The following is a 24100-nucleotide window of genomic DNA, read 5'->3' as shown; positions in this document are numbered from 1 at the left end:
ATGAATTTTTTCAATCGTTGTATAAATTTTTTTTTCCTGTCTCTTTTGGGCTGCATGCATTTTTCCCAGGCTTTTAGTCTTGTATTAATTTTTTTTGCTCCTTACCCCCCTCCGCCCCTAATAACCTTTCTGTTTTTGTATCTACTGTGCGCATGCGTCAAGTAGCTACAATGTCATCGAGTTGTTAGTGGATGATCGACCAACAAAGGATGTTGACCAAGTCGAAGCAGGCGTGGTTGCTTGGTGTTGAACTTGATAATTTGTTTCGTGGGGTCGCAAAATTGTAACACTTTTCAAACAGCTTTATAGTCGAAGTGTTTTCTGCGTAGATTATATCCATACTTGACGCTGACCGGCTTTCGTCATCTTTACAAAACAATGTGTTGGGCAACCTGGCAACTGCTCTCAGACAACTTTATTATATCTTCTACTAATTCAATGCAATTCCATACTTTCAAAGCGATGTGTCAGCATTACAATCAACACAATTAATTTACTATCTGCTATAAGAGGCTATAATATCAAAAAAAAATGTTGGTTCGAGCTAGATCGTAGTTGTTTTGTATTGTACTGGGTACTAGGCACTAAAAAGAAGCAAAGATACTCTGACAGTGAACGTCTGTAGGTCTGCCCTGATGAGCGCATCCTCGTACGACAAATAAGGCAAAGTTTTAATGTTCTTCCTTTCTATCGATTCAATATGGTCCCTTGTAGATGCGAGTGGGGCATTTTTTCATTCGCACAGTTTTCCAATAGATAAATGATTTATTGTGCTTAGGGTGCCACGAAGAACCAAAACTCTACGGTGAGACGAATGGTGGCCTGCTTCAAGAGCATACCCAAGAGAGGGGAGGGGCACTTTCTACTTTGAGTGTAGTTGTGAGAAAATCTAAAAAGAAAGGTTGGGCCTTAAAAATGTCAATCTTCCACTCCATTGCTTTTGTTTATTATTGAAAATACAGCGATATATTTGCAAGGAACCTTCAAAATAACAATCTCAAATAAAGTCTGATAAGTTATTGACGATACTTGATTGAAAATATCTTGGTTACTCGCTTGAACTAGCCGATGGATACGGATGCTTTGTGTGATTCGCCATTAAGCGGGAGCATAAAATGGCGGCGTGATTGGCATTCTTTAAGCATGATCATAAGAATATGAAAGGAGATAGCAAAGTGAAGCCTCCGTATTTTAAGCAGCAAGCATATAAAGAGGAAATGGAGACGAAATGAAATTAAATAAAACCCCTTGGTACGGCACTTCTGGAACCCTTCTGGATAAAGCCTGGCCCTAACTAGCCTAGACATTTGTAAATTAACCTATTACACACACGAAAAACGTAACTCGAGATATTTAAATACATTCGGGCATGGATCAAATCCAAGCACAGTGTCTGTAGTGACAAGGAAAATGCAAGACCGCTTTCCCTGACAGTAATGTAATGATTAGGCGGGAGGACTTCTTTTGACCGGAGTCGTACCTTTATTCTGAGTCAGTGGAATGAAGAGTAATGAGGAATTACAATGCGGTCCTATTTGTAGTAAAACAAGTAGTACGTTTGATTGACAAGCACTGACCACGTGTGCAGAGTGCGGTCATTGGACGGTACTTGACAATGTAAACAGTTACATCAGATATCATTAACTCTCGGCAAAATTAGCGATAACAAAGGAAAGCTTTGAAAAGAATTTAAGGATACAAAATGAATGTCCTTTGCCATGAAACTAAGGGAGTAGGTAGGAAAGGTCATTAGGTAACTTGGGAGAAAAAAATATGTAACTTGTAATCGAAAGTTATTGAACGGAAGGGGAAAGAACTGGTCGCTCAAGTAGCGTAGGTGTGATGTTTGCTGACTTAGATTAACATAGTTAATCAGATTGCCAACACTGCAGAGCTAAGCACCTCCTACTTGAGTGTGGGCGATCCTACGTGTTGTGCTATAATGATACCGACAATTAACGTACGACATCTAAAGGAAACTATATAAGCAGAGACTTGTAAGTTTACCAACTTAATGGGAAGTTGAAGACAGATAAGTACCCAAAACATGGTACGACCCGATAAATGTCATTATGTCGCTAATTAAGCGAACAACTTCCTATTCAAGCTAAATCAACAAAAACTATCAATGCCTCAAGAATGCTTTCAACCTTGAACAACCCTTTTAGCTAGAGCAAATATCTTAACTTTGTCTATTTGCTTATTACAATTAACAAAATACGGATTCATTCTAACATAACCTATCATAACAGTAAGCCTGTACTAGTTCTAGCCTCTTGGGATAGTGCTTTGTGCAGATTTTTCTTGCCGGGTGATCACATGGCTCCCTGGCTGATCTGGCATAAAGGGCCCACTGGATATTCAACACTGCTTCTTTGGGACAGGACAGGGTAGCTTGCTTGTTTGAGCAAGTGAAGTGTGTATCTGTGTGATAAAATAGTTTCCGAGTTACTTTGTTTATAGTTATAGTTTGAGGGGAGAAAGCATTACAAGAGAATTACAAATTTAGCGTTTTATTACAAATACAGGGGCGGTGGCGAGGTAGCGTCCTACCCCCAGTATTTCAGTTTTCCAGTATTTCAAACTGAGTGCGCTATAGGCATTATACGAGGCCTTTTCCTCACTCCTACCTTTTTGGGGATTTCTCCGCCGCCCCTGAAATATGCCAGTTTATTAAAACTGTGGCAGGTTATTATTTTTGTTATGATGATGATGGTAATGAGATAGTGATCATGATGGTAATGATATTATAGTGATAATGATAATGTTGATAATGATAATGATGGTGATGATGATAATGGAGAAAATGATGATGATTGTAATGAGAAACTGATGATGATGGTGATGGTGATGGTGATATAATGTCGTTGATCTTGTTCATGAATATAATAACAATTGATAACGACAAGAATGACGATATTTTTGTGTAAACTAGGAAACGTATTACGCCTTTACCATCTCTAATATCAAAGTGTGTGTGGGCTGGACTAAATTCTCCGAAACGCTAGGCGGAATGATGACTTACTTGCCAAGCAGGTCCGGTTGCTTCTCGGACAGATACATGTGTGAGAAGATGACCCGTCAGACATGAAGTCCGCGGCACAAAGAGAACCAGCGGGGCATGGGCCCGACAAGCACGCGGTCTAGCCAAGAAGAAAATATCACCATAGAAAAAGTATACACTGAATCCTTGTATGTGAAAGCCTTTTGAATGTTCATAAGAACATGAGCAAGAATTGTACAGCTTTTGAAACCTGGATTTTTTATATACTCTTATTTCCTTATTTACTTGATACCCATGAAGCCCTGCGGGTTACGATACGCCGATTCCCGATTGCAACCTGAAATAGGAGTTACATATATATTTACGCATCACATCCGGACCATTATACAATTTGATTTCTTACTTCATCTGTAGCCATAGATGAATCACTATAGCCAAAGTAGTGATTGAGTGGGGGTATGCCGTGGTAAATGGTTTTTACCATTTTTGGGAGACCGCCATATTGGTTAAAAACTAGACATACATTAGACATAGAATTCCCAAGCTTGCGATTTTTAAAAACACCTGATAGCTACAATCGGAAAATTCAATGGTTGATCAAAGGATTTCTAAATCAATATTCTATTTTTTTTAATGAAAACACAAAAATTTCCCCCTCCCCCCTTTTCAATGTTGACAGGACCAAGGTTGCAGGTGACAGACTGCAACATTGGGAGGGGGAGGGGGGTCCTAGACAAGGGCGCTTTCCATTGAAAACATTATCAACATTTAATTCGCTGATTGTAGCTCTTATCATGTAATCGGTGGTTGGGTGCAACGCTAGTTATCCCTCCCTACCTCAGCCCTCAACTTCAAAGCAGATTCTTCCATTTTGAATCCAGAAAACCTATGCGTTCTTCCCATCCCCTTCAAAGTAAAAATTGTCTGCCGCTTCCAACCTCGATACCCTTGTAGAGGAAGTCTTCACTCGGCAGCAGGTCATCCGGGAACTCCACACTATCCGCGAGGTTTAGTTGGCAAAGTTGCAGCTTGTTGTTTAAGTTGAATTATCGACAGCTGTCATTCACGAAGCAAAAAAACCTGACAGGCACCTGCCGTGTTCTTTGTGAGGTTCTGGAACACGTGTTTAAACAGCTTGCTCCCATTGGCTGGTAAGGACCACAAGACTTTTACATTCATCCCCTCAAAGGCGAGGAGAACGGCTTGAGCTACTCTAAATTCGTGGAGTTCTAGTTATACTATCATCAGTCCCCTGCAGAGCTGTCTTTAGTGTCATAACTAGAAAGACTACAGACAAGCTGCAAAATACTAGATGGTCCGAGTAGGCGAGCTGTAGATCAACACAAGGTTAAAATGATATGTTGTACGCCCCTGTGAAACAGAGTAGTTGCGCTGACGTTACGAGCATTAGCCCTTTGTCGGCGCAAAAGTGCTAACGAAGGACAAACCCGCTTACATCAGCGCTACTACTCTGTTCAACAGAGGCGCGCAACATACTTTTTCAACCTTGTGTTGATTTACAGCTCCATCTTAGTGTCAGTCAGGGAGGAGGGATTTTAGACTGACCTAAGGACGGCTGCGCGGGAGACTAATCGCAGCCTTACGTTTTTTTTAACAAAAATGACGGATAAAGGGTTACCATCTAGCCAATTACTTGGCTCGGGCTCAGATACACAGACCCTTCGACTAATACCAAGACTTTAGCTAATAATTGGTGGTAGACGCATGCTGTTTCCTAATATTTTTAGATGTGTTTGTTTTCCGAACAAAATAAAAAAAAACTCATCCTGTCATAAAATTGGCCGGCCATAGCATATTATGCTCTGTTTATAAACTGAAAAAACAAACTAAAAAAGCAAAATATGCTTTTTTAAGCATATTTTGCTAAACTAAAAAAAAAAAAACGAAAAAAAGTATTTAAACCACTGCCTCTGTACAGTATTCAGCTGCAATAAGGGATCAACTCTGTGTTCTCTCTCTGATGAATTTTGATTGTGATTATATTGAAGTAAGGAATTGCGAAAGTTTTGTGCCGAACTCTTGCCGGTGAAAGCTTCTATTCGTGTTTGTATATTTTTTTTGCAGATGTTTCAAACTTATCGAGTTATTTTATTCATTTTTCTTTTTTTTTTGGTTGGGGTAAAACACAAACTTGTTGTCAAGAGATATGCAAATAGGCCATCAACATTGTTTAACTCGCCAGCGGTGGTTAAAATGTGCAAACTGCAAGCTTACGTCGGGTTTTTCATGCCAATGCAAGAATACGAAAAACAATGAATCTATCCTATAGACAAACTTACACCGTACAAACTCGGTCGAATTCTAAAGCGTTTTGGGCGTTTTTTTTATTTCAAATTTGCAAGTGAGAAAGCACGTCCCTAACATAGCATAGCAGCGCCGCGCGGTTAGTTTGCTGTACCCAAATTGAATAGGGAGGTAAGAAAATTAAGGTGATCAAAAACACGCAAGTAAAACTAAGGCGTTTACTGTATTTTTATATCTGTAACTAGTCCCTTTTTAGTTTATTTTTAAAAAAAAAAGCCACTTCTAAATAAGTAAAGTAGAACTATAAACGGATAAAAGATATTAGGATAGTCAACATTCATCTTATTTCATTTCAAGTGCGTGCGTGGAATGCACTGACCGAGTGGGAATTGTGCAGGATATTCCCTAACAAAAAGGAAGCCTTTTTTCTAAATTAAGAGCTCAATCAATTCAAAACAAGGGAAAAGAAATTTTAAGCTGACTATAAAGGTTTGGTAGCAAGTTTGTCCGTAGAGGGATTTACTGACAATTGTGGGCTGAAAATAAGAAACTGTGAGGCAGTTTCATTAATTCATAAAAATAAGACTATTTCAATTAGTTATGTTATCTATAAAAAATGGAAAATGACAATTGCCTTACACTTATTGAAAATACAAGTCTTGTATCTGTTTATGGCATATAGTGAGGCTATCCAGGTAGGCCCATGTAGTGAATGCACGCATTTTTAACGCAAGAAAATAACATTGTTTGTCAAGCTTTGTCAATTTTCTTATTGTCAAACTTAATTTAAATAGGTGTATATAGTATGTGTAAACTTCTTACTTACCTTTGGCTTTCGAAACTATTGCAAACAATACGAAAAACAGTGACCAACAACAACAATACAAAAGTGCCATATGTTTGGAGAAAAACCCTTGACTTCTGTGCTATAGGTTCTATGCCATTCTCAGAACTAATGAGAGTTGACATTAGTTATTTAATAAATAAATTTAACACAAACTAGACTAGATTATATTCTAGTGCGCAAATCTCCAACCATTTTTTTTAAACTAAAAAATTTCAAGGCGAAAATGGAGATTGTTTTCAGTCTAACATGTAAAGGTAGTACCGTGAATATTTATAAAATCTATATACCATCTTTCGAAGCAGCTATGGCATGTTGTGTGTTTGTTGGAAAAGGGGGCATGACTTCTTTTAGTAAGGTAACTGTGAGAGAGGGGGAACATTACTACTTTTTCAAGGGTAACTAGAAGAGTTTGATATTTTTCAAAATCTTTCTACATGAGTACTAAGCAACATGTGTTTACGAGAAAACAATATTTATTTATTGATTCAATTAAGAACTGGAGAAAGGGTTAAAGACAGGGTTTGCACAGGACACAGGTATCCTGCAAGAACGCCAGGGATTCGGCTAGTACCTTTTCATTGTCCTTTGATAACAAGCCTCGCCTTGAGGTCGAGGTTTTAAATGGGAAAACACAGTTTGTTGCTGAACACCTTTTTCCATTATACCTAGCCTCGCCTTGAGGTCGAGGTTCGAGTGGCGTACACAGGTTTGTAGTTCAACTCTGCCATCACAAGAGAACAAATGCTTTCTATCTCTCGTATTTGGGACTCTGTAAGCTCTGTCTTCCAATATGACGTCAGTTTAGGGCCCATAACCTCATGCGAGCCTTTTGCCTTGGGGCTTTCTGTCCTTGCCTTTTGCACCATCCGATGTTTGACTCCAGGAGGGGCCACGAGGGACATAAACCGGTAAATCTTCTCCACTGTTCGTTCAGGCTTTGTTATGAAATCCTCTAAACGCTCAAGTCGGATGGATCCTCGAGGGACGTATTTTATTAGGCGCAAGACAGCGCTTGTGTGCGTGGACCATAAATGAGCAAGCAATTTATGAGACGAGAGTTCCTCCCCGTCTGGTACAGAGTTTAAAATACGTTGAATTCCTTTTAGTTCAGGCACAAAATGGTTCTCCTCCTCTGTTCTACAGCGATGTTCTTTCAAATCTAAAACTGAGGCCTTGGTTTTTCGCAGAAGCGCTCGGTTTAGCTGGAGTTCTTTGAGCCATGCATTCACCCAGCTCCTCGGGTCACGAACTACTATGACAGCTTTAAGTCGGTTCCCGACCACTTTCCGAAGCCATTCAACTCGTAAAGACCATCCGGGATCTAAACGTAGCGCAGGAAAAGACGTATCTGCTCGTTTTGGAAGCTTGGTGTCGAACGCGCGTTGGTCTTGCATAAAAGTCTTAAACCATTTCGTTGCATACGTTGCCTCAGCCGCGGGAAGAGTGAAGCGATACAAATCGCATGTGTCGAGAGTCTCTTTGTCTTGAAATCGCGGTGCATTGGAACTGTTTTGTGCGGCGGCGTTGAAATTCTTATGTGATATCCTAAAATGGTAAAAATCGTTATCGTTTTGAAGCATCACTCCAAGTAACTCCGCACCACCTAGCGGGAGTGAAGTTGTAACTACAAAAGGCGGGACAGGTCTCCGTACTTTTCTAAATCCAGAGTTCACGTTTTCCATGATTGACTGCTTTGATACTGCTAGAGAACATTTCCTGTTAGTGCAAATTTGGATTAGGACTAGGACTGCAATAATCCCCCATGCGAGCATCAGAAAGATGAATGTGACCCTATAACACGTGCGTATAGCAACAGTTCTAGTAAGCTGGAAGTACAAGAACATTACCACGACCGTAATGGCGGCCATAGGGAAAGATACGAGGGTAAAGAAATGCCCGGATGTGAAAGGCTCGTGTGGAATTATGGGTAAATGGGTCTCGTTTAAGGAATTCAATCCAAAGCGAATTGTTCTATCTCTATTCGAGCGTTGTATTCTCAGTTTGGCATAACCACCAAATCCAAGCCACCTGAACCTAGTATAAGCGAGGCGGTGTTTCGTCGCTATAGCAACCGTGTATTTGACACCGTTGACCGTGACAGTAATGTGGACACCGTGATCGCTTGTACTGAGCATGCGCAGTTCTATCACCTCCTGCCCAGGCCCCAGAAATAGATATGCCGCTCGGGTGTACTTTTCCTTGAGAGGAGTCGTGATATTCACGAAGAACGTTTGTCGTAATTGGTATCGAGTTGAATAATTCATGAAGCCTAATAAAAGCCCTTGTTTCACGCCGAGGGAGTTGATTCCTAAAACGCGATAATTTTCTCCGTTGATTTTATTCCTTGCGCATGCGTAAACACCTGCACATTCGTCAAGCGAAAACGGCGAATCCATATTATGGAAGAAACTACTCATGACAGTACTGGTGGTGTTTTGAAAACGCTCAACGTGGTCCACAACCAAAAGAACGCTAGGAGCCAGAAGTACAAGACAGCGGTATACGCTTGCTAGGCCCAGGCCTGCGCGATACCAGCTACCCATCTCCCCACAAGTTAGCACCAATCCTTCCTCGTTCACGGCTGTGGTAACCTCGCCTCGTGCTCGCCACGGCTGCATGTTCCGGTAATCGAGCCATTTCAAGCACTCGCCTAACTGCCCCTCTAATGGTTTGGAGCATGGAGAGGTAAAAGAGGGACCAAAAAGTATGGCGTTGTTGAGCCATGTATATTTTGGGCCGTAAAGGGACTCGGTGATGAAGGGTACGCCATTTGGCGCGAACACGAAGGACCCTTGGTCGAGATGCTCGTGTCCCGGATTGAAATTATGAAACCCGCGCACCCATGACACAGGTGGCTTTGATGTGACCATTTTATTCACAGCGCGACCGTGAAGAACACTGCACTTGAAGGAAAGAAAAGTCCCAGCTTGATTAGGATCACGTGACTTGTTAATAGATGCAGACCAGTGCCCCGCCCTGTCGCGATATATGACCACGCCCCAGTCACTAAACACATGCATATCCTTGGCGTAAAACCCCGGCGGCTCTATGGGTTTGATGCTTGCATTATAGAATAAAAACTCAGTATGGAGCATACAGTTCACCATGGAGGAGGCCTGGAAGCTGGAGCCCTGCGGCCTATCGCGCTTGATCTGCGAGGCGAGCCAATTTCCCCAGCCATTACGCATGACATAGGCATCTAAAAATACTAGTTGACTCTCCGGGCCATAGAACCAGTTCCTGTTTGAGTCGGCGATGCCAACAGTTTTTCTAAATCCCGGCAGTATTGTGTAATACAGAAAGTAAAAGTGTTGTTTTAGCCAAAAACTTCGAGTCAAATCTAAGTCAAGATGGCGTGACGCGAGGTACACAAATTGCGTGACTGAGCGTGACGTGTAAGTGCCGTACGAAACACCTTCCTCTATTGAGCCATCAATGACATAATTCAATAAATACATGTTTCTAGAGAGCATGAGCTTTGATTTTGATATCCATTCCTTGGCTTCGGTTGAATATTGCGAGTGTCTAGAAGCGACTAAAGCGCTCGTGAGAAGCGCAACGTAGTTTGTGAAAACATGGTTTTGTATATATGACCTTCCCCACCATTTTCTTCTTGAGTTTCTGTACAATTCTCGTGTTTCATTAACAATCTTCTTCAGGTATTTTTGGCGCTGATTGCTGTCCATGTAAGGATATAAGAAGTCATAAGCCGTGGCCATTCCGTTCAGAGAGTGTGCGACTGGTACATCGTCCATTGGTGTTGAGTTTACCCGCCAGTTCTTTAGATTAGTCAAAGCATTCATGAACACAAAGGCCAATTTTCTTCCTTTCGGGTCCCATTCATGCAAAACCGAATGCATAGCCAACACACATAAGTTGTTCCCATAATGTTCGTTCCAGCTTGAAGCGAATTCATTCCAGGTCTTTGGTGGCACGTGTTGAGAGGGCTTAGAATAAATTTTGTCTACAGCGGCGCGAATTTGTCTCAAGATTGGTTCGTGAGTTGTTCTTGCTTGCCTTCTAAACGTAAGGATTTTCTCCTCGGAGAAGTAAAGAAACGGATGGAAAGTCTCCTCGGTTCCTTGTGCCGTCTCTAACGAATAAACCACGGAGTAGTAATTCATAATAGTGATTAAAATGCCTACTAGGAGCCGCATATCTGCTTTAGGGTGAATCTTCCTCGATTTACACAGAGGTCAAACCGGGGATCACAGAGTGAAGTTCACACAATAAAAAGAAACTAAAGAGGATTCTTCTTCGTCAAGCGAACGAGCATACTGAAGTACCGGCAGGAAATCCCGGAGACGCGAAAAATTGGTTTGACGCTAGAAAGGAATTCATATTATTGCCACAATTAATATATAAACCACAAACAAGGGCAAATTGATATGCTACAGAGAATGTCAATTTGTAAGACTTAAAATCACGAATCTTGCTAATATCATTTGTTTGTCATTCATAAAACATTTGAAGGGCTCCATTACGCATTATAATTGTTTCTATAAAATGATAAACATCAAAAATTGAATCGCCCTCCGTCATCTAAATATGACAAAGGTTTAAAGCCAATGCGTTTCCATTCATCCGGGAAAGAGGAAATTTTAGCTGGTTGTCACGAATTGTTTCTTCTGAGGTATCTAATCTTGTAAGCTGATAAGCAAATTTTGCACCTGGCATGACTATAAGGGACCGTCCATTTGATATCTGACGGGGAGGTAACTGATTTTTTTTTCTTTTTTCCCTTATTCATATCTTTTTATCGTGAGTTGGCTTGATCGATTTTTCCCCCTAAGGGTCGCTTGTTCGATTTTTTTTAGAATATTTTGCTTGCCCAAATGGCCCATCCATAATAATAAAGATCCAACGTTTCGCGAAAAATCGTTTTTAGCTCTTTATTCCCTTTTAGGGACAGACAATTAAAGCCGCATTGTCACCAGTTTACTTCCGGTCGATTACGTAAGAATCTCCGATGATTTTTAACGGAAGAAACGGAAAATATTTCAAAATACAGAAAGCAGTGTGTCTATTGGAAGTTTCTTTGAGGATGTGACTGCTAATTTAGAGCGGATGGCCTGTTAAATATTTCGGATTCGAATAGATTCTTTTGTCTTTTAACGATTGAGGTTTCCGTCGGACCTCCGGAAGTAAACTGGTGACAATGCGGCTTTAAATGCATATCTGGCGGACCGTTTACGAAATTCTCCAACAATTTGCACAAGCATTCCTTGGAGACAGTGTGCCGTAGAAAAAAAATCGGGCAACAAAACAACAAAATAAATTGTCCGTGAAAATATTAGTCATCGCCTTGCCGAGAAGTGGCGTAATTGAAAACCATTCCAGTGCTGGCCAATGAAAACGCATGAAAGATGACTGCTGACTGACACCGGTAGAACTTTTCTTATAAAAAGGGTCCTGAAAAGGGGTTTCAGGGAGGAGGGGGGGGGGAGTTAAAGAGTGTCTAAAATTACTGAGAACAGGAGAAGGGTGAGGAGTCTTAGGAAGTGACGTCCGCTGAACAGCAAGGTTTTATGCTATTAAAAAGCTCTTAAAATGCGTAAAAAATATAGATTAACAACGTTTTCAGCATAACCAAGAAGAGGTTTGAAAAATCCCGTTCCGGTTGAAGCATGTTGATTCCCGTTCCCGGCAGACAAATCCCGTTCCGGTCTGTAATCCCGTTTTCCCGGCCCAAAATAAGGCGACTCCCGGCTCCCGTTTACCCCTTCAGGACCCTTCTTATAGTTACAATGGATCCATTACAAGCTTCCTGTTATTGTCAATATTCTTCGGACTCTCGTCGATATTTTTCAACCGCTGGTTGCCATCATGTCAAACTAACGTAGGAAGAAACCACCGGACAGCCTCTATCTGCTGGTGTGCGTCGGACCTTGTAGTCTGTGTCGGCAGCTGATTAATTAAAAAAAACCTTTAAAAGAAAAAGTCGACAACAACGCAGATTTATGTTTTTTTAGAACGATATTTCGGCAGGCCAATACCTGCCTTCTTCAGGTTATAAATGAGTTATAGTGGCATGTTACAGCTAGTATATGTACAAAGTTCATTGATGATTAGATAAAAATGGTAATTGAGTAAGGAGTAACTTATGGAAGATGGTAAATAGGGTGGTGTGGATTACTAAACAGCTAAACGGTTTCTTCACGCCGGTTTAGGCCACCAAGAGTGCGAGCTATCAGTGTGGCTTCTCTTGCTTTGCGGATGGAGTCGCGGTTATTTCTTTTTTCAATAGGTATGAGCACTATGTCAGAAACGAAGTGGTTAGCAGGTTAGGTTTTAGGAAGCGGCGTGGGTTGGTATGGATCGAGATTGCGAGAAGTGTTCTTTTAATTAGCGTAGAAAGGTGGCGCAGTTGGAAACCATTTTAGTGCTGGCCAATGAAAACGCTTCAAGGATTTTGAATGACGGACGCAAGATTAATTCAGCTGTTGAAAGTCATCAGCGAGTAATCGCAGAATATTGTTAACAGCAGTAGTAAGTAAGGGCTCCTTCATAATCAGCAGTGTTAAAATCTGGTGTCGCTATCGCTCACCATACCATATATACGCACATCTTATTTTTAGATATAGTCAAATCTTTTTACAATATATATATAAATTTACATTTTTGCTGTGAAGGTGTTGAGTACGTCCCCCTTGTCGTACACTTTGATTTATTAAAAGATGATTTTCTACTTTTTTAATATTTACACATTTTTGTATTTCTATTGATATATATATATATATTTTATCACCGCAGCTAGCCTGCTCGCAGGCGGTTTCTCGGTGTTTTCGTTATGTTTTTCGCTAAATTAGTCCGTTTTCCGTGGCCGCCATTTTGTTTTGCCCTGGTCGAGCAAAAGCCGGGCCGAGCGCAAAGTGAGAGGGGGGAGGGGGGGGGCAAGGGAAGGTTTTGTCACTCGTGCCAAGCTGGCTCAGTCAAAACCAAGATGGCGGCCTTATGGCGGCTACGACTTGCGATAGACCTAACGAAAAAAAAAAAAAAACACCGGGTAAACGCCTGCGGGCAGGCAGGCACCGCGCGCTGTCTTGAGGCCTGTTTCCACCCCAGTGAGACATGACCGAAAAACCTGGAAAATTCGCAATTCGAGATAGAGAAAGAAGTCACAATTTCTTACAATGGCCATCCGTTCCTTGTATTCCGGACTGATTTTTGAACACAAATAACGTGAGGCCGAAATGCACAATTGCTTTTTAAGATATTTTTCCTTGATCATCCTTGCGCTATGTATGAGCTTAAGGACGAAAAGCTCAAATTTCAATGACACTTTACAAAAAGTCGCATCAATTTAAAAAAAGTCGCACTTGATATTTTGTTTGATATTACTCACTAAGTACTTAGAGAAATTTTCCGCCTTATTAGATCTGTCATGTCCACCAGTGAGCGATAATTGTTTCCGTCATATCACAGAAACTTGCAGCAGAAATCTGGGGGCCCTACGACAACCCCAGTTATCAGCAACATACCTTCCGATAACACCTCGACGGTAATCGTGTGATATCCGGGGGGAACTCGGGTAGCGATCGTATAAACATCGTTTGTTCCTCGATACGTTTTGGCATCAACCACGATCCCCTGATGTCTTTTCTGATCCAGATAAACTAACCCTTTACCCCCCCTTTCACTTTCATTATGTACTATAACACCAATCGATCTCGATTGGATCTGATTTATTTTGGGTCTACAGGGGGGCACTACAACCCCATACTTGAGGTACGCCCCCGGGACACGCCCTAGCCAGCCACGCTGTTTATCCATTCTATCAATTGGCCGATACCCTTTTTTCGCCCAGAAATTGACGTATGGTTTGACATAAAACGTGAAGTCTCGGAATGACAAGAGTTGGATATTGAGAGTTCTGTGGTAAAAATTCTGGAGGTAGTTTGGTGTCACACTTGTCGAGCACTGAGGATTTGTGATAACTTCCAGGGGATTTAGCAGAAATAACGGTTCGGGTAGACCCACCCCAGCGCTAAGCACATAGTTACCCCCTATCTGCGCCAAGAACACTTCTCGGATGTGATTAATCAGCAGTCTCCCTAAATACGCATGCGCTTTTATCGATATATGATTCCCGTCTTTGCTCGTCATCTTAGAGGCTATGTCCAAATTCTCGACCCTCTGTCCGCCGACCATCGGACATATGATATTTTTTAAGCTAAACGAAGTTATCTGGTAATAATCCGCTAATTCTGTTTGTCCGAAATCTTCAAGGTTCTCGCATCTTGGGTTCGATTTTCTATCCATTCCAACAGCATTAACGTACAAGACCTCCGGAATTGAATAATAGGTAAGCAGTCGTCGTGTTAACTGCTCAAGCGGCTTTGCTTTGCCTGGTAACTCGTAGTTCGGCGCCAGCTCAACAAGAACTATATCAATGCTCTGATTCACAGGGATGAACGCGTCAAAACAAAATGCAAAAAGGGCAGCCCCTGTACCACCAATCGCGATATTATACACGATGAGCTCTGAGCCTGTAATCGGAGTCATAGTCTCTCTCCACCATCGAGTGAATACGCCGTAATAGGTGCTCTCTAGGTTCCCCTCTCGCCGGTCTATTCCGCCACCCGCACTGTTAGACCCGCCTATGATGAGTACATTCACCGGTTCTTTGTTGCGGGCTTTGCGCAGAGCTTTGTGAAGACGTCTTGTATTTCGTGGGCTAACACCAAGTTTAAAGTAGGTTTGTTCAAGATCCCTAACGAAGTCACTGATGTTACCGAGAAAATCGCGCATCTGAGCAGATTGGCTGTTCTCAAGGGACTGCATTAGTCTGTCCTTTGTTTCTTTCCACTGAAGATTACCCTCGGCTTTCTCATGGTTGTCGGGCTCGTCTTGGAATCTAGCTGTGGAATTCACGGGTCGGAACCAATATTGTGTCTGAGATGACACTGTTGAAAATACTGCACTGGCCGTCAAAAGCACACTAAGCGATACGGACATGTCACAAGAAGACAGCAGTGACATTATGACCATTGGCGAGGGAGGACCACCAGGGATCACACCGATCAAACTTTTGCTCTCCACAAAAAAAAGAGCGATACTTCACGCTTGTATAGCGTTTTAAACCATGAAAGAGTTTAAGTTGTTAATTAGCCCATTGAAATATATGAAATGTTTGAACACCTGTCACCCACCTGTCAAATCACACCCTCAACTGTCACGCCCACATATTTCCAAGACGGGTGGACTCATGACCTTGTCACGCACGTTTTCACATATCATGATTCTGTCACACGCTCGACTGTCACGCTCACATATTTCTTGATCCCAAGACGATACACCAAAAATTGAAATTCGAAATTTTCGTCTTTAATAAGACTTCTTCAGGGCAGTCTGACTAGCAAAGGTCGCATGCGTGATTGGCACAATTGGCATCACGCTAGCCCGATCGCAGCTCTAGATCCCACATGGATCTAAGCTGTGGTTTAAAGCACTTTATTTGAGTCGAAGTCGTCCTGCAGTTTTTTGCTGATGAAGTTTAACTGAGGCAAACCGGCTATGCCATGCTGACGAGTCCTAATAAGGACGAAACAGCTGTCCATGATTGCCGAACTGCACGGGTAACTGTGCTAGCGTCCCGTCTTGGCCCGACTGATGCCAATGTGTGTATGCTAGTGTGCTTTTAAAGTCCAAATTAACTTATTGTGATCCTGTTACGAAATCATCAAATAATCGTGATCTAATAACAAGTGGGAGGGGAGGGAGAGGCACTTCTGCTTGTGTCACGCAAGTATGTGTGTTCCTGTCACGGCTCCACTACGAATGGTGATATAATAACAAGTGGGAGGGGAGGGAAAGGCACTTCTGATAACAGACAGACAGACAGACAGACAGACAGACAGACAGACAGACAGACAGACAGACAGACAGACAGACAGACAGACAGACAGACAGACAGACAGAGATAGGTAGATAGGTAGTTAGGTAGATAGGTAGATAGGTAGCTAGGTAGCTAGGTAGGTAGCTAGGTAGGTAGGTAAATAGACTTTTATTAGGGGTAACACTTTATATCTAAACAGATAATTTACACGTGGCCCTCAGGGAAAACAAAAATAAATAAAGTGATATTTAGGTGAACTGGGAAAAATCTATATACATTATGTATTTACATTATCTATATACATTATCTATTTACATTATCTATATACATGAATTTACAATGTTAATTTTTGGAGAGCCATAGCAACTGAGCCACCGGATCGACACTCCTTTGTCTCTCGTGGGAGCGAATTCCAGAGTTTTGCGCCGCTGTACTCGAATGTTCTCTTTCCATAATTATGTTTTATCGTTCTTTGCTTGGCGAGTGTTCTTTAAGTGAACGTCAGCAGATCCTGGAGCCATTCTATTTAGAACTTTAGATACCATTGTACACTTGATTCTCCTAGCTCGTTTAGTGAAAGGCTCTATGTTGAGCTCTTCAAATAGCGCCATCGAGTGATCGTACCATTTCTTGTCAGCTATTATTCGTGCTGCCCATTTTTGAAGTAAGAGGATCGTATTGTCGTGCTCTATGAGATTATCCCTCAAACTGTTATACAGTAATCCATTAGAGGGTGTATTAGAACATTGAAAAACATTTTTCTCGCTGTCATTGACAGGAAGTCCTTTGTTCTACGGAGAAGCCCCAGGCGTTTCCGGATCTTTTGGGAGACATATTCGCTGTGCTTCTTCCATGATAGCGTGTTTTCTATTTGCACCCCAAGTAATTTTGTAGATGTTACAGTTTCAAGTGGGAATGGTGATATAATAACAAGTGGGGGGGGGGGGAGGGAGAGGCACTTCTGCTTGTGTCACGCACGTATGTGTGTTCCTGTCACGGCTCCACTACGAATGGTGATATAATAACAAGTGGGGCGGGGGGGGGGGGGGGGGGGGAGGCACTACTTATTAATTCTCGGATATTCCTATGCTTTAAGAATATTTTTTTTGTTTACCAAATGTTTACTATTTTTTTTGTTTTACTATTATATTTTTTTGTTAAACACATTAACACATACCAAATTTGGGTCGAATGGTTGAACCTCGGGAGCCGCATTATGAGAGATGGGAGGCCAAGATTGAATGTAATTGTCATTTTGAGTAAAAGCTCAATGAACTCAATGTACATTTGTGGTGGTGTGGCAATTTCATATGGCGTCATGACGAACGGAAGAATATTTTATCATTTGTAGTGTACGCACAACCTAGTCCAAGGCCTTCTTACCCAGGATTCTGATCGGGCTGTGTCTGTTGAGAACAGGAAACCCGGTAAGAAAACCTGGGGCTAGGCTGAACACAGGAAACCCGGTAAGAAATCCTGTTTCATCGTCGTCTGAAAATACATTTTTAGATTATATCTAAATATCTGTGGTAAATCGTGACCATTTAGCCTTTGAGTAAAGAAACGATCAAGAACTCAAAACATCTGGCGATTTACTCGCTGAAGCCCCTTAAAAGACTTCAAAATTTCTCAAGCACCGAGTTGGTAGTAGAGTGACGTTTTATAAAAAAAACATTTAAAACGCTTCATCAGTTTACAACCGAAAATGACATATTTGAGCACTCAATTAAATTTAAAGCTTGGTCCAACATGCAAACTACTTTGAGGCACGGTATTCAAAGCTCTATTTTCGATTATGTTAACTGAATATGGTCTTTCGTCGTTTTAAATTTTAACATTAGAGTGGAGACCATTTTGTTCAATGGGGGCTGGGGGTGGGGAGCTCTTAAAAAAAGTTAAAAGAGAAAATTAATGAAAAGCGTTCGGCGAAGCCTTTGAATTCAGTGCTGTTAATATCTACAATAAAGTTTTTGGTCTTTACTTCTGACCAATTTAAATTGTAGAGGAACCATTTTGTTTGATGGCCTCTTATAAGAAATACCCCCCAAAAGCATGCATGCTACAATTATTACAGTTGTAGAAATACAACAGTAATAAGTATATATAATAAGTAATAAGTATAAAATATAAAAAAGATTTAAACACAGTACATTTAGATTATAAAAGCAAGCAAATCTTATCAAAAACTGTTTCTTAATGATAAGCTATTATTTCGTCTTTATGGATTCACCCAGACAAGAAAAGGGTATAATATTTATATTTAAAAAAATCTAAATGTCAAAGAAAAATAAGCGAGAAATTCGAATTTCTTAACATAACACATTTTCATACAGTGGTATACTGTATAAAATTGTTCAGATCCGGAAATCTTGGTTAGTGCAACGTAACAAAAACACTACTGAATTCGTTACATCGAGCTTTCACTGTATCAGAGAAGAGTTTCTTAACACCTTGCCGAAAAGAGCGAGAAATGTGTAAAATTCATCTCTTTTTACGTGCACGTGATTTAAAAAAGGCTTTTTTTGCAAAAAGCAACTTATTCAGCGCTTACGAATCAGTCAGAAATTGTCTTTATCAGAAAGAGCTCATTTTCATTTAAATAATCTAAGATCTCCTAAAGGCTGATTTAGACAGCACGATTTAGTTGTTACCCTTGGTATCAGAGTCTCGTAGTCAGTAGTCAGCGCATAGTAAACAAACGAAGCTCGAGACTCTGGTACCCAGTGTATTAAGTTGTATGCGACACCTTTACAACTCGAGTCGTAGAGTGAAAATCAGCCTACGACTTCGCTACGATGTTCGACTACGAAACTTGTAGTGTGTATTCAGGGCTAAGACCTGTCGTAGGCAGGTCGTATACGACTAAATCCTACTGTCTAAATTGGCCTTAAATGCTAAATTTCACCAGCTACTGTAACCACAAATAATTAGTTAAATTATAATATCGGTCTTACGTGGGGTACACACTATAGGTGACCCAGACCCCTTTGATTGACTATGATTGCTAGATTATTCCTGCCATCTATCATTTTTAACTCGCAATTTTCCTATCTAGATCACTGAGTAAATAGGAACATTAACTATTGGAAGATTGAACAAGCACAACAGGTTACGTGTGATAAGGTAAGCATAACATAGGAGAAACATTTTTGGGGGTCACGGCCGCATTGTAAACGACATTTTCAACGATAAACATATTTTAAATAATATTCTTTGGTGGTAATTTAGAACATTATTCGTAGGAAATTTGGTACTGAGCTATGTGTTCTCACGGCTTTCTTTGGTTATTAATTCAAATTCAAGTTCTACAGCTTTGTGTTTTAACATGTATTTTAGTAAAACACAACAAATATGATTTAAACATCTTTTTGGCCTGCGACAGCAGCTGTTAGAAAAAGTATTACAAAATGAAACTATCAAAACAGATAAAGGACTAAACACCTGACCACTGACAGAAGATAAAAAAAACTGGCATGCATGAGCAAGGCAAAGAAACAAAAATTTATATATTTCAAAGAATTGCGTTATATAAACGGGTACGTGTTATGTTTGCGTGATAGAAACGTTTGTGAATTGATTAGGATTCTTTTCGATGTCGTCAAATGGTGAAGTGAAATATGTCATTTTGACAATTTGGGCCAATTAGCGACTCGACCAACACTCTCTGCAAGTTGGAGCTCGCCAGTATAGGGGCGAACAACTGCCCTGGTAATAAACAACTCGATAGCGAAAGGGGGTTGTAAGATTGATGAATACGGTCTTCTTTTGGGGTGAGTGTGAAATGCATGGGGTGGATTGTGGGTTGTTTGTATACGACTCTCTATGGATTGACGGGAGAGCTTTGGCACAAATTACCGCAAGTCTATAAATAAAAAAAAACTGAATGAATTTATCTCTTAGATAAATGTCATATACACCTATTTCAAAAAGGGTTGCACTTTGGTTATCGCGGGATGTGTGTGTCGTAACCCGAGGAGCACCATGGGAGAAATTAACTGTGTTCCAAACAGTGCTAAAAATGCTGCCCGCTTCGTAGTCCCAATATCTTAGGTAGCGGGTTATCTTTGGATGAGATTTTTTATAGGCTTTTCTATTGATTCATTGATGAAGTGTGGTTTTATTTGGGAGGGTCAAAGAGGACACTGGCGATATTCGAAAAATTTAGTAGCATCGATTCACAATTCGTAAGGTAAAAAGAGTTTGGAACTTGAATTTTCAGGAACATGAAGAGCCATTGTGCTGGAGACGATCTTAGAAAAACCGACTTTGACTTTAGCTAAGATAGCTGACATCACCTAAAGAAGCACAGGCTCTAAATTTGCTCTATCCTCAATCCGTCATTCAGTAGTTAACTTGCAAAATATTTTAATTAATTCTATCAAATTTTGGATTAAACAGATAGCTCTACAAAGACGAGAAGAACTGAGGGCTGATTACTGGGCAAACATCCTTATGTTTGACCAAGATATGCTGATGTTTTTGGACGAATCTGGTTTTATTTTTAGTTTTACTTCAAAAAACAACACTTCGAGTATCGCGCATTTACATACACTTAAATGGCTTCTCTCGTCGACACTTAATAATCAATTTTGTTTTGTTTTTCGTTATCGCTCAAAAAGGCTAACGAACGGTTAGTCGTTCTCTCCTTTAAAAACGTGGTTTAATATTATTTTCATCTTCTAGGACAAAACAAATCTGTAATATATTGGTATGGGCTCCCTGTGTTGTGTAACCTTATTTGGAATGCTTCGTGGGCATGTCGTGGGTCGTTCAGAAATAAACATAGCGTTCAGTTGTTGTGTTCAACGAGCGGTGTATTCTTCGTGATGTTTTAGCCCCGAAAACATTACAGAATCAAAAGAAATTACGCCACAGTTTCATCGTCTTTCCAGTCTTTTCAGGATCCCAGTAAAAAATAAGTCTCCAAGTCAACAAATCTCCAAGTTTTCTTCCCCCAATAATCCGCTGTGTTGCGAAAGTATAATTTTTTTCCACTCACTAACATTTGTGAACTTTTTCACATCCATTAATCTATAGCTGTCAATCTCAGACTTTTTGTTAGCCGAAAGAACTTTAAGGCAAATGTTGACGGCTGCCATATTTTAAATCTCCCGCCTGTCTGAAATTAGATCCCACGATACACCGCGGGTTACGACACACACATCCGCGATAACGAAAGTGCAACCTTTTTTGAAATAGGTGTATAAATGTTTTACTCATTGCTAACTTAATACTTAAACCAGTTTTTACTTGGTAAGCGTCGCGGCGCTTATTTAATTTAAATGTATCTGGTGCGGCGGGCGCTTATTTAATTTTAATTGATCTGGTGTGACGGGCGCTAATTTAATTTTAAATGGCGCTTATTTAATGTTAAATGTATCTGTTGCGACGGTTATTCGGGAGGCGCTTATTCGCAAATTCACCATAGCTCCTTATGGTAAATTTAATTCACTTTTAGTTGTATTTGCGTTGCTAGTAAGTTTTTAGCTTTCATAAAATAATCAAAGCTCTGTGAGCCAACTCGCGAATGCAAATGTATTTTCCTAGTTATTTTCTTGTGTGCATAAAAGATATGCAGATATAATGTGACAGGCAAAACTGCCACTGCACATTGCACACTGACGTTGCTGGTAAAAAATACTTGACTTCTGTAAAAATCCGGTCGAATGTGATTGGCTGATTGGCCAATTGACACGTGAAAACAACGTGAACGTCTGTGCATTCCACGCATACCAATGGGACAACCAAAAAGCACCAAAAAGCCAGAGTTAAAAGTGCTTCTAACTCCCGTAACATGCTGCTGGCCGTGTCGAAATTAGCCTGCGGGCTCCTTTTGTCGCCCAATTTTCACGAATATGACAAAATAGAATTCTTAGGAACTATCACCTTGATTTTAGTGATAAGCGAACGTTGATTTAGCGGCTGTTCTAGCAATGTATGCTAGAAGAAACCTAGATAGAGAGCATTGCGTGTGGTAAGAACGATAAGGAAACAATAAACAGTATAATCCTAAATTTTCCATTGCATAGAATAAGTCGTATAAATGGGCTATGGTAACAGGTGCACGGTTACATATGATATTATTTGACAGAGCTAACATCAAACAATACCAGAGATTGATTGATAGGGAATCCCCAAAAATGCTGCTTAGCCATGATTGGCTCAATTTTTACCAGATATCCCGTAAAAGCAGTGGAATGGTTTCCTTCATGACACCACTCAGACTCTAAAATGGCGAGATTTAATCGCAAAAAAAGTAAAAAAGATGTAGACATTCTTTATAAGCATAAGTGATTCTCGGTAAGCTAACAGGGCTGAATGCGAATTTTGAGCCATAAGATGGCGGCAGCTTGGAGAAACATCTAAAACATTTTCGAGGACTTCACGGGTGAGTTCATCGAGCTTTTTTAAAAACGACCTCCGTGTCTCCCAATTATGAACTATCGATAACTTGAAATATTTTCGATAACCCTTATGTTTGGGTGTTTGGGGGAGGGGACAATAACCCCCAGGCGCAGATTTAGGAAAAAACCTGACCTTTTTACAAAAAAAAAAAACGTTGTTCACTTTCGCATCGATTATACAACAGAATCAAGGCCGTAGCAGGCCTCGAAATATTGGGGGAGGGGCACAATGCAGACACATTAAGAATTGGGGGGCACAGCCACGCCCCTACTGGTCATTTCCTTATAATTTTGAAAATATTGGGGCCCCACCCCTGCTACGGCCATGCAGAATGAAGTCATGATTTTTCTCATATGGCGTCTTTGCGTGCCTACGTTTTCCGCAGTGAATTACACAATGGAAGCCGGTTTTCCATACCGAGATGATACGTAAACAGGTGTAAAATAGGCCCTGCCCGAAATAAAATATCAACCATAAAAAATGGCATTTGGGTGAATTTCAATAATAAATATCAAACATACAAAGCATAAATATAAAACAAAGAAAAAAAGCATAAAAAACATAAAACATACAATATACCTCCTCTAACAAGTAATCGGGGAAAAGTATTTTTAAATAATTCAAATGTTGCACCATGTAGGCCTTACGGCGATCATTTCACGATGGCTAAACTAAGAATGAAAATCGTGCATAGAAGCTGGCTTCTGCAGGGCTTCCCGTGAGCAAAATTACGAAAATGAACCTGTGATACTAATGTGGCTGCTATTAGAAGCCCCGGAGACACAGACACTGCGTCGACAATATCCTCTTGTTTTGAAGTCTCTGCCATGAATACTGTTGAAATAACCTATAAAATACTACTCTAGAAGCAATTATGAGCCTGGCGGTGTTTGTATAATACGGTTAAATAGAATGCCATATTTATTTTATAATAATAAGAGTAAAAAAGCTAATGCGACAATATATATGACTATGATCAGCGTGGATACACGGCCAGCTTTGTATAAGGCTTGTGGTCTTTCTAGACTGATTCCAAGATAAAGCTAATTTTCAAATGGCAATAGCTTAGCCATTAGGAAAACTATTTTCATTCATTCAAAACGTCTTATCGCCAAAAAAACGTCAAGCCCCACTTAGAACCCACATACCTTGCAGCAAATTAAATCAAAATCGACAAACGATCATATTTTGTGTTCATTTATTGATGGTGTTTTCCCATTTTTTGTATGCATTATAAGCATTATTTATAAATATTCACTTTCTATTACCGCAGGCATTTCCTTAGAAATTTTTTAGTCGTATGCCATATGCAGTCGATGCCAATAGACTATTTGTATTCTTTTATGAGGCCAACACGTCATGGTTTAATATAAGCTTTGGTCAACACAATCAATCGCTCGGCGGATGTTATAAATGCCGCCCTCATTTTAGTTCTCATTATTCGGAGTATTTTATTAATAGAGATGAGAATATCTTTGTGGGGATCTCCGACATCTGCAAGAATTCTTTAATTAATCGTCAATATAACAACTTGATGGTGTAAATTATTGGATCAGACCCGTGAAACGTCGCCAAAGGATTCCATTGTATTGTGTGGATATAATATGCTTCTTTAACACAGTGAGTACAAGCGTAGAACCAATACCATAGATCTTCCATCTAACAAGCAATGTTATAAAACCGTACTTGTTTTCCTGGTTTGATAATTTAGAAAAAAAATCGGGAAAAGTTAGAACGCTTT

At 40.4% G+C, this 24100-nt stretch overlaps 2 protein-coding genes and 2 long non-coding RNA genes across 4 annotated transcripts; 1 reads left to right on the top strand and 3 right to left on the bottom strand.

The window, feature by feature from the left end:
- Nucleotides 1-1466: 1466 nt before the first annotated feature.
- On the bottom strand, nucleotides 1467-3136 carry LOC116614377. The gene is made up of 2 exons (XR_004294495.2): nucleotides 3026-3136; nucleotides 1467-2424 (listed from the first exon to the last, which is right to left on the bottom strand). It is a non-coding gene; the product is annotated as an uncharacterized LOC116614377 (long non-coding RNA).
- Nucleotides 2287-3253, top strand: LOC125559096. The gene is made up of 2 exons (XR_007306346.1): nucleotides 2287-2416; nucleotides 2936-3253. It is a non-coding gene; the product is annotated as an uncharacterized LOC125559096 (long non-coding RNA).
- A 3318-nt stretch (nucleotides 3254-6571) lies between these two features.
- Nucleotides 6572-10670, bottom strand: LOC5506854 (dermatan-sulfate epimerase-like protein). The gene has a single exon (XM_001627490.3). It carries the CDS (start codon nucleotides 10271-10273, stop codon nucleotides 6782-6784), a length of 3492 nt encoding a protein of 1163 aa, XP_001627540.3. The 5' UTR covers nucleotides 10274-10670; the 3' UTR covers nucleotides 6572-6781.
- A 2699-nt stretch (nucleotides 10671-13369) lies between these two features.
- LOC116614373 lies at nucleotides 13370-15255 on the bottom strand. Its single transcript, XM_032375298.2, has one exon. It carries the CDS (start codon nucleotides 15105-15107, stop codon nucleotides 13536-13538), a length of 1572 nt encoding a protein of 523 aa, XP_032231189.2. The 5' UTR covers nucleotides 15108-15255; the 3' UTR covers nucleotides 13370-13535.
- Nucleotides 15256-24100: the final 8845 nt, after the last annotated feature.

This window comes from Nematostella vectensis, chromosome 13 (assembly GCF_932526225.1).
Source record: "Nematostella vectensis chromosome 13, jaNemVect1.1, whole genome shotgun sequence".
Classification (NCBI taxonomy): Eukaryota; Metazoa; Cnidaria; class Anthozoa; order Actiniaria; family Edwardsiidae; genus Nematostella; species Nematostella vectensis.
The sequence above is the reverse complement of the archived record's forward strand: the minus strand, read 5'-3'. Positions and strand labels throughout refer to the sequence as shown.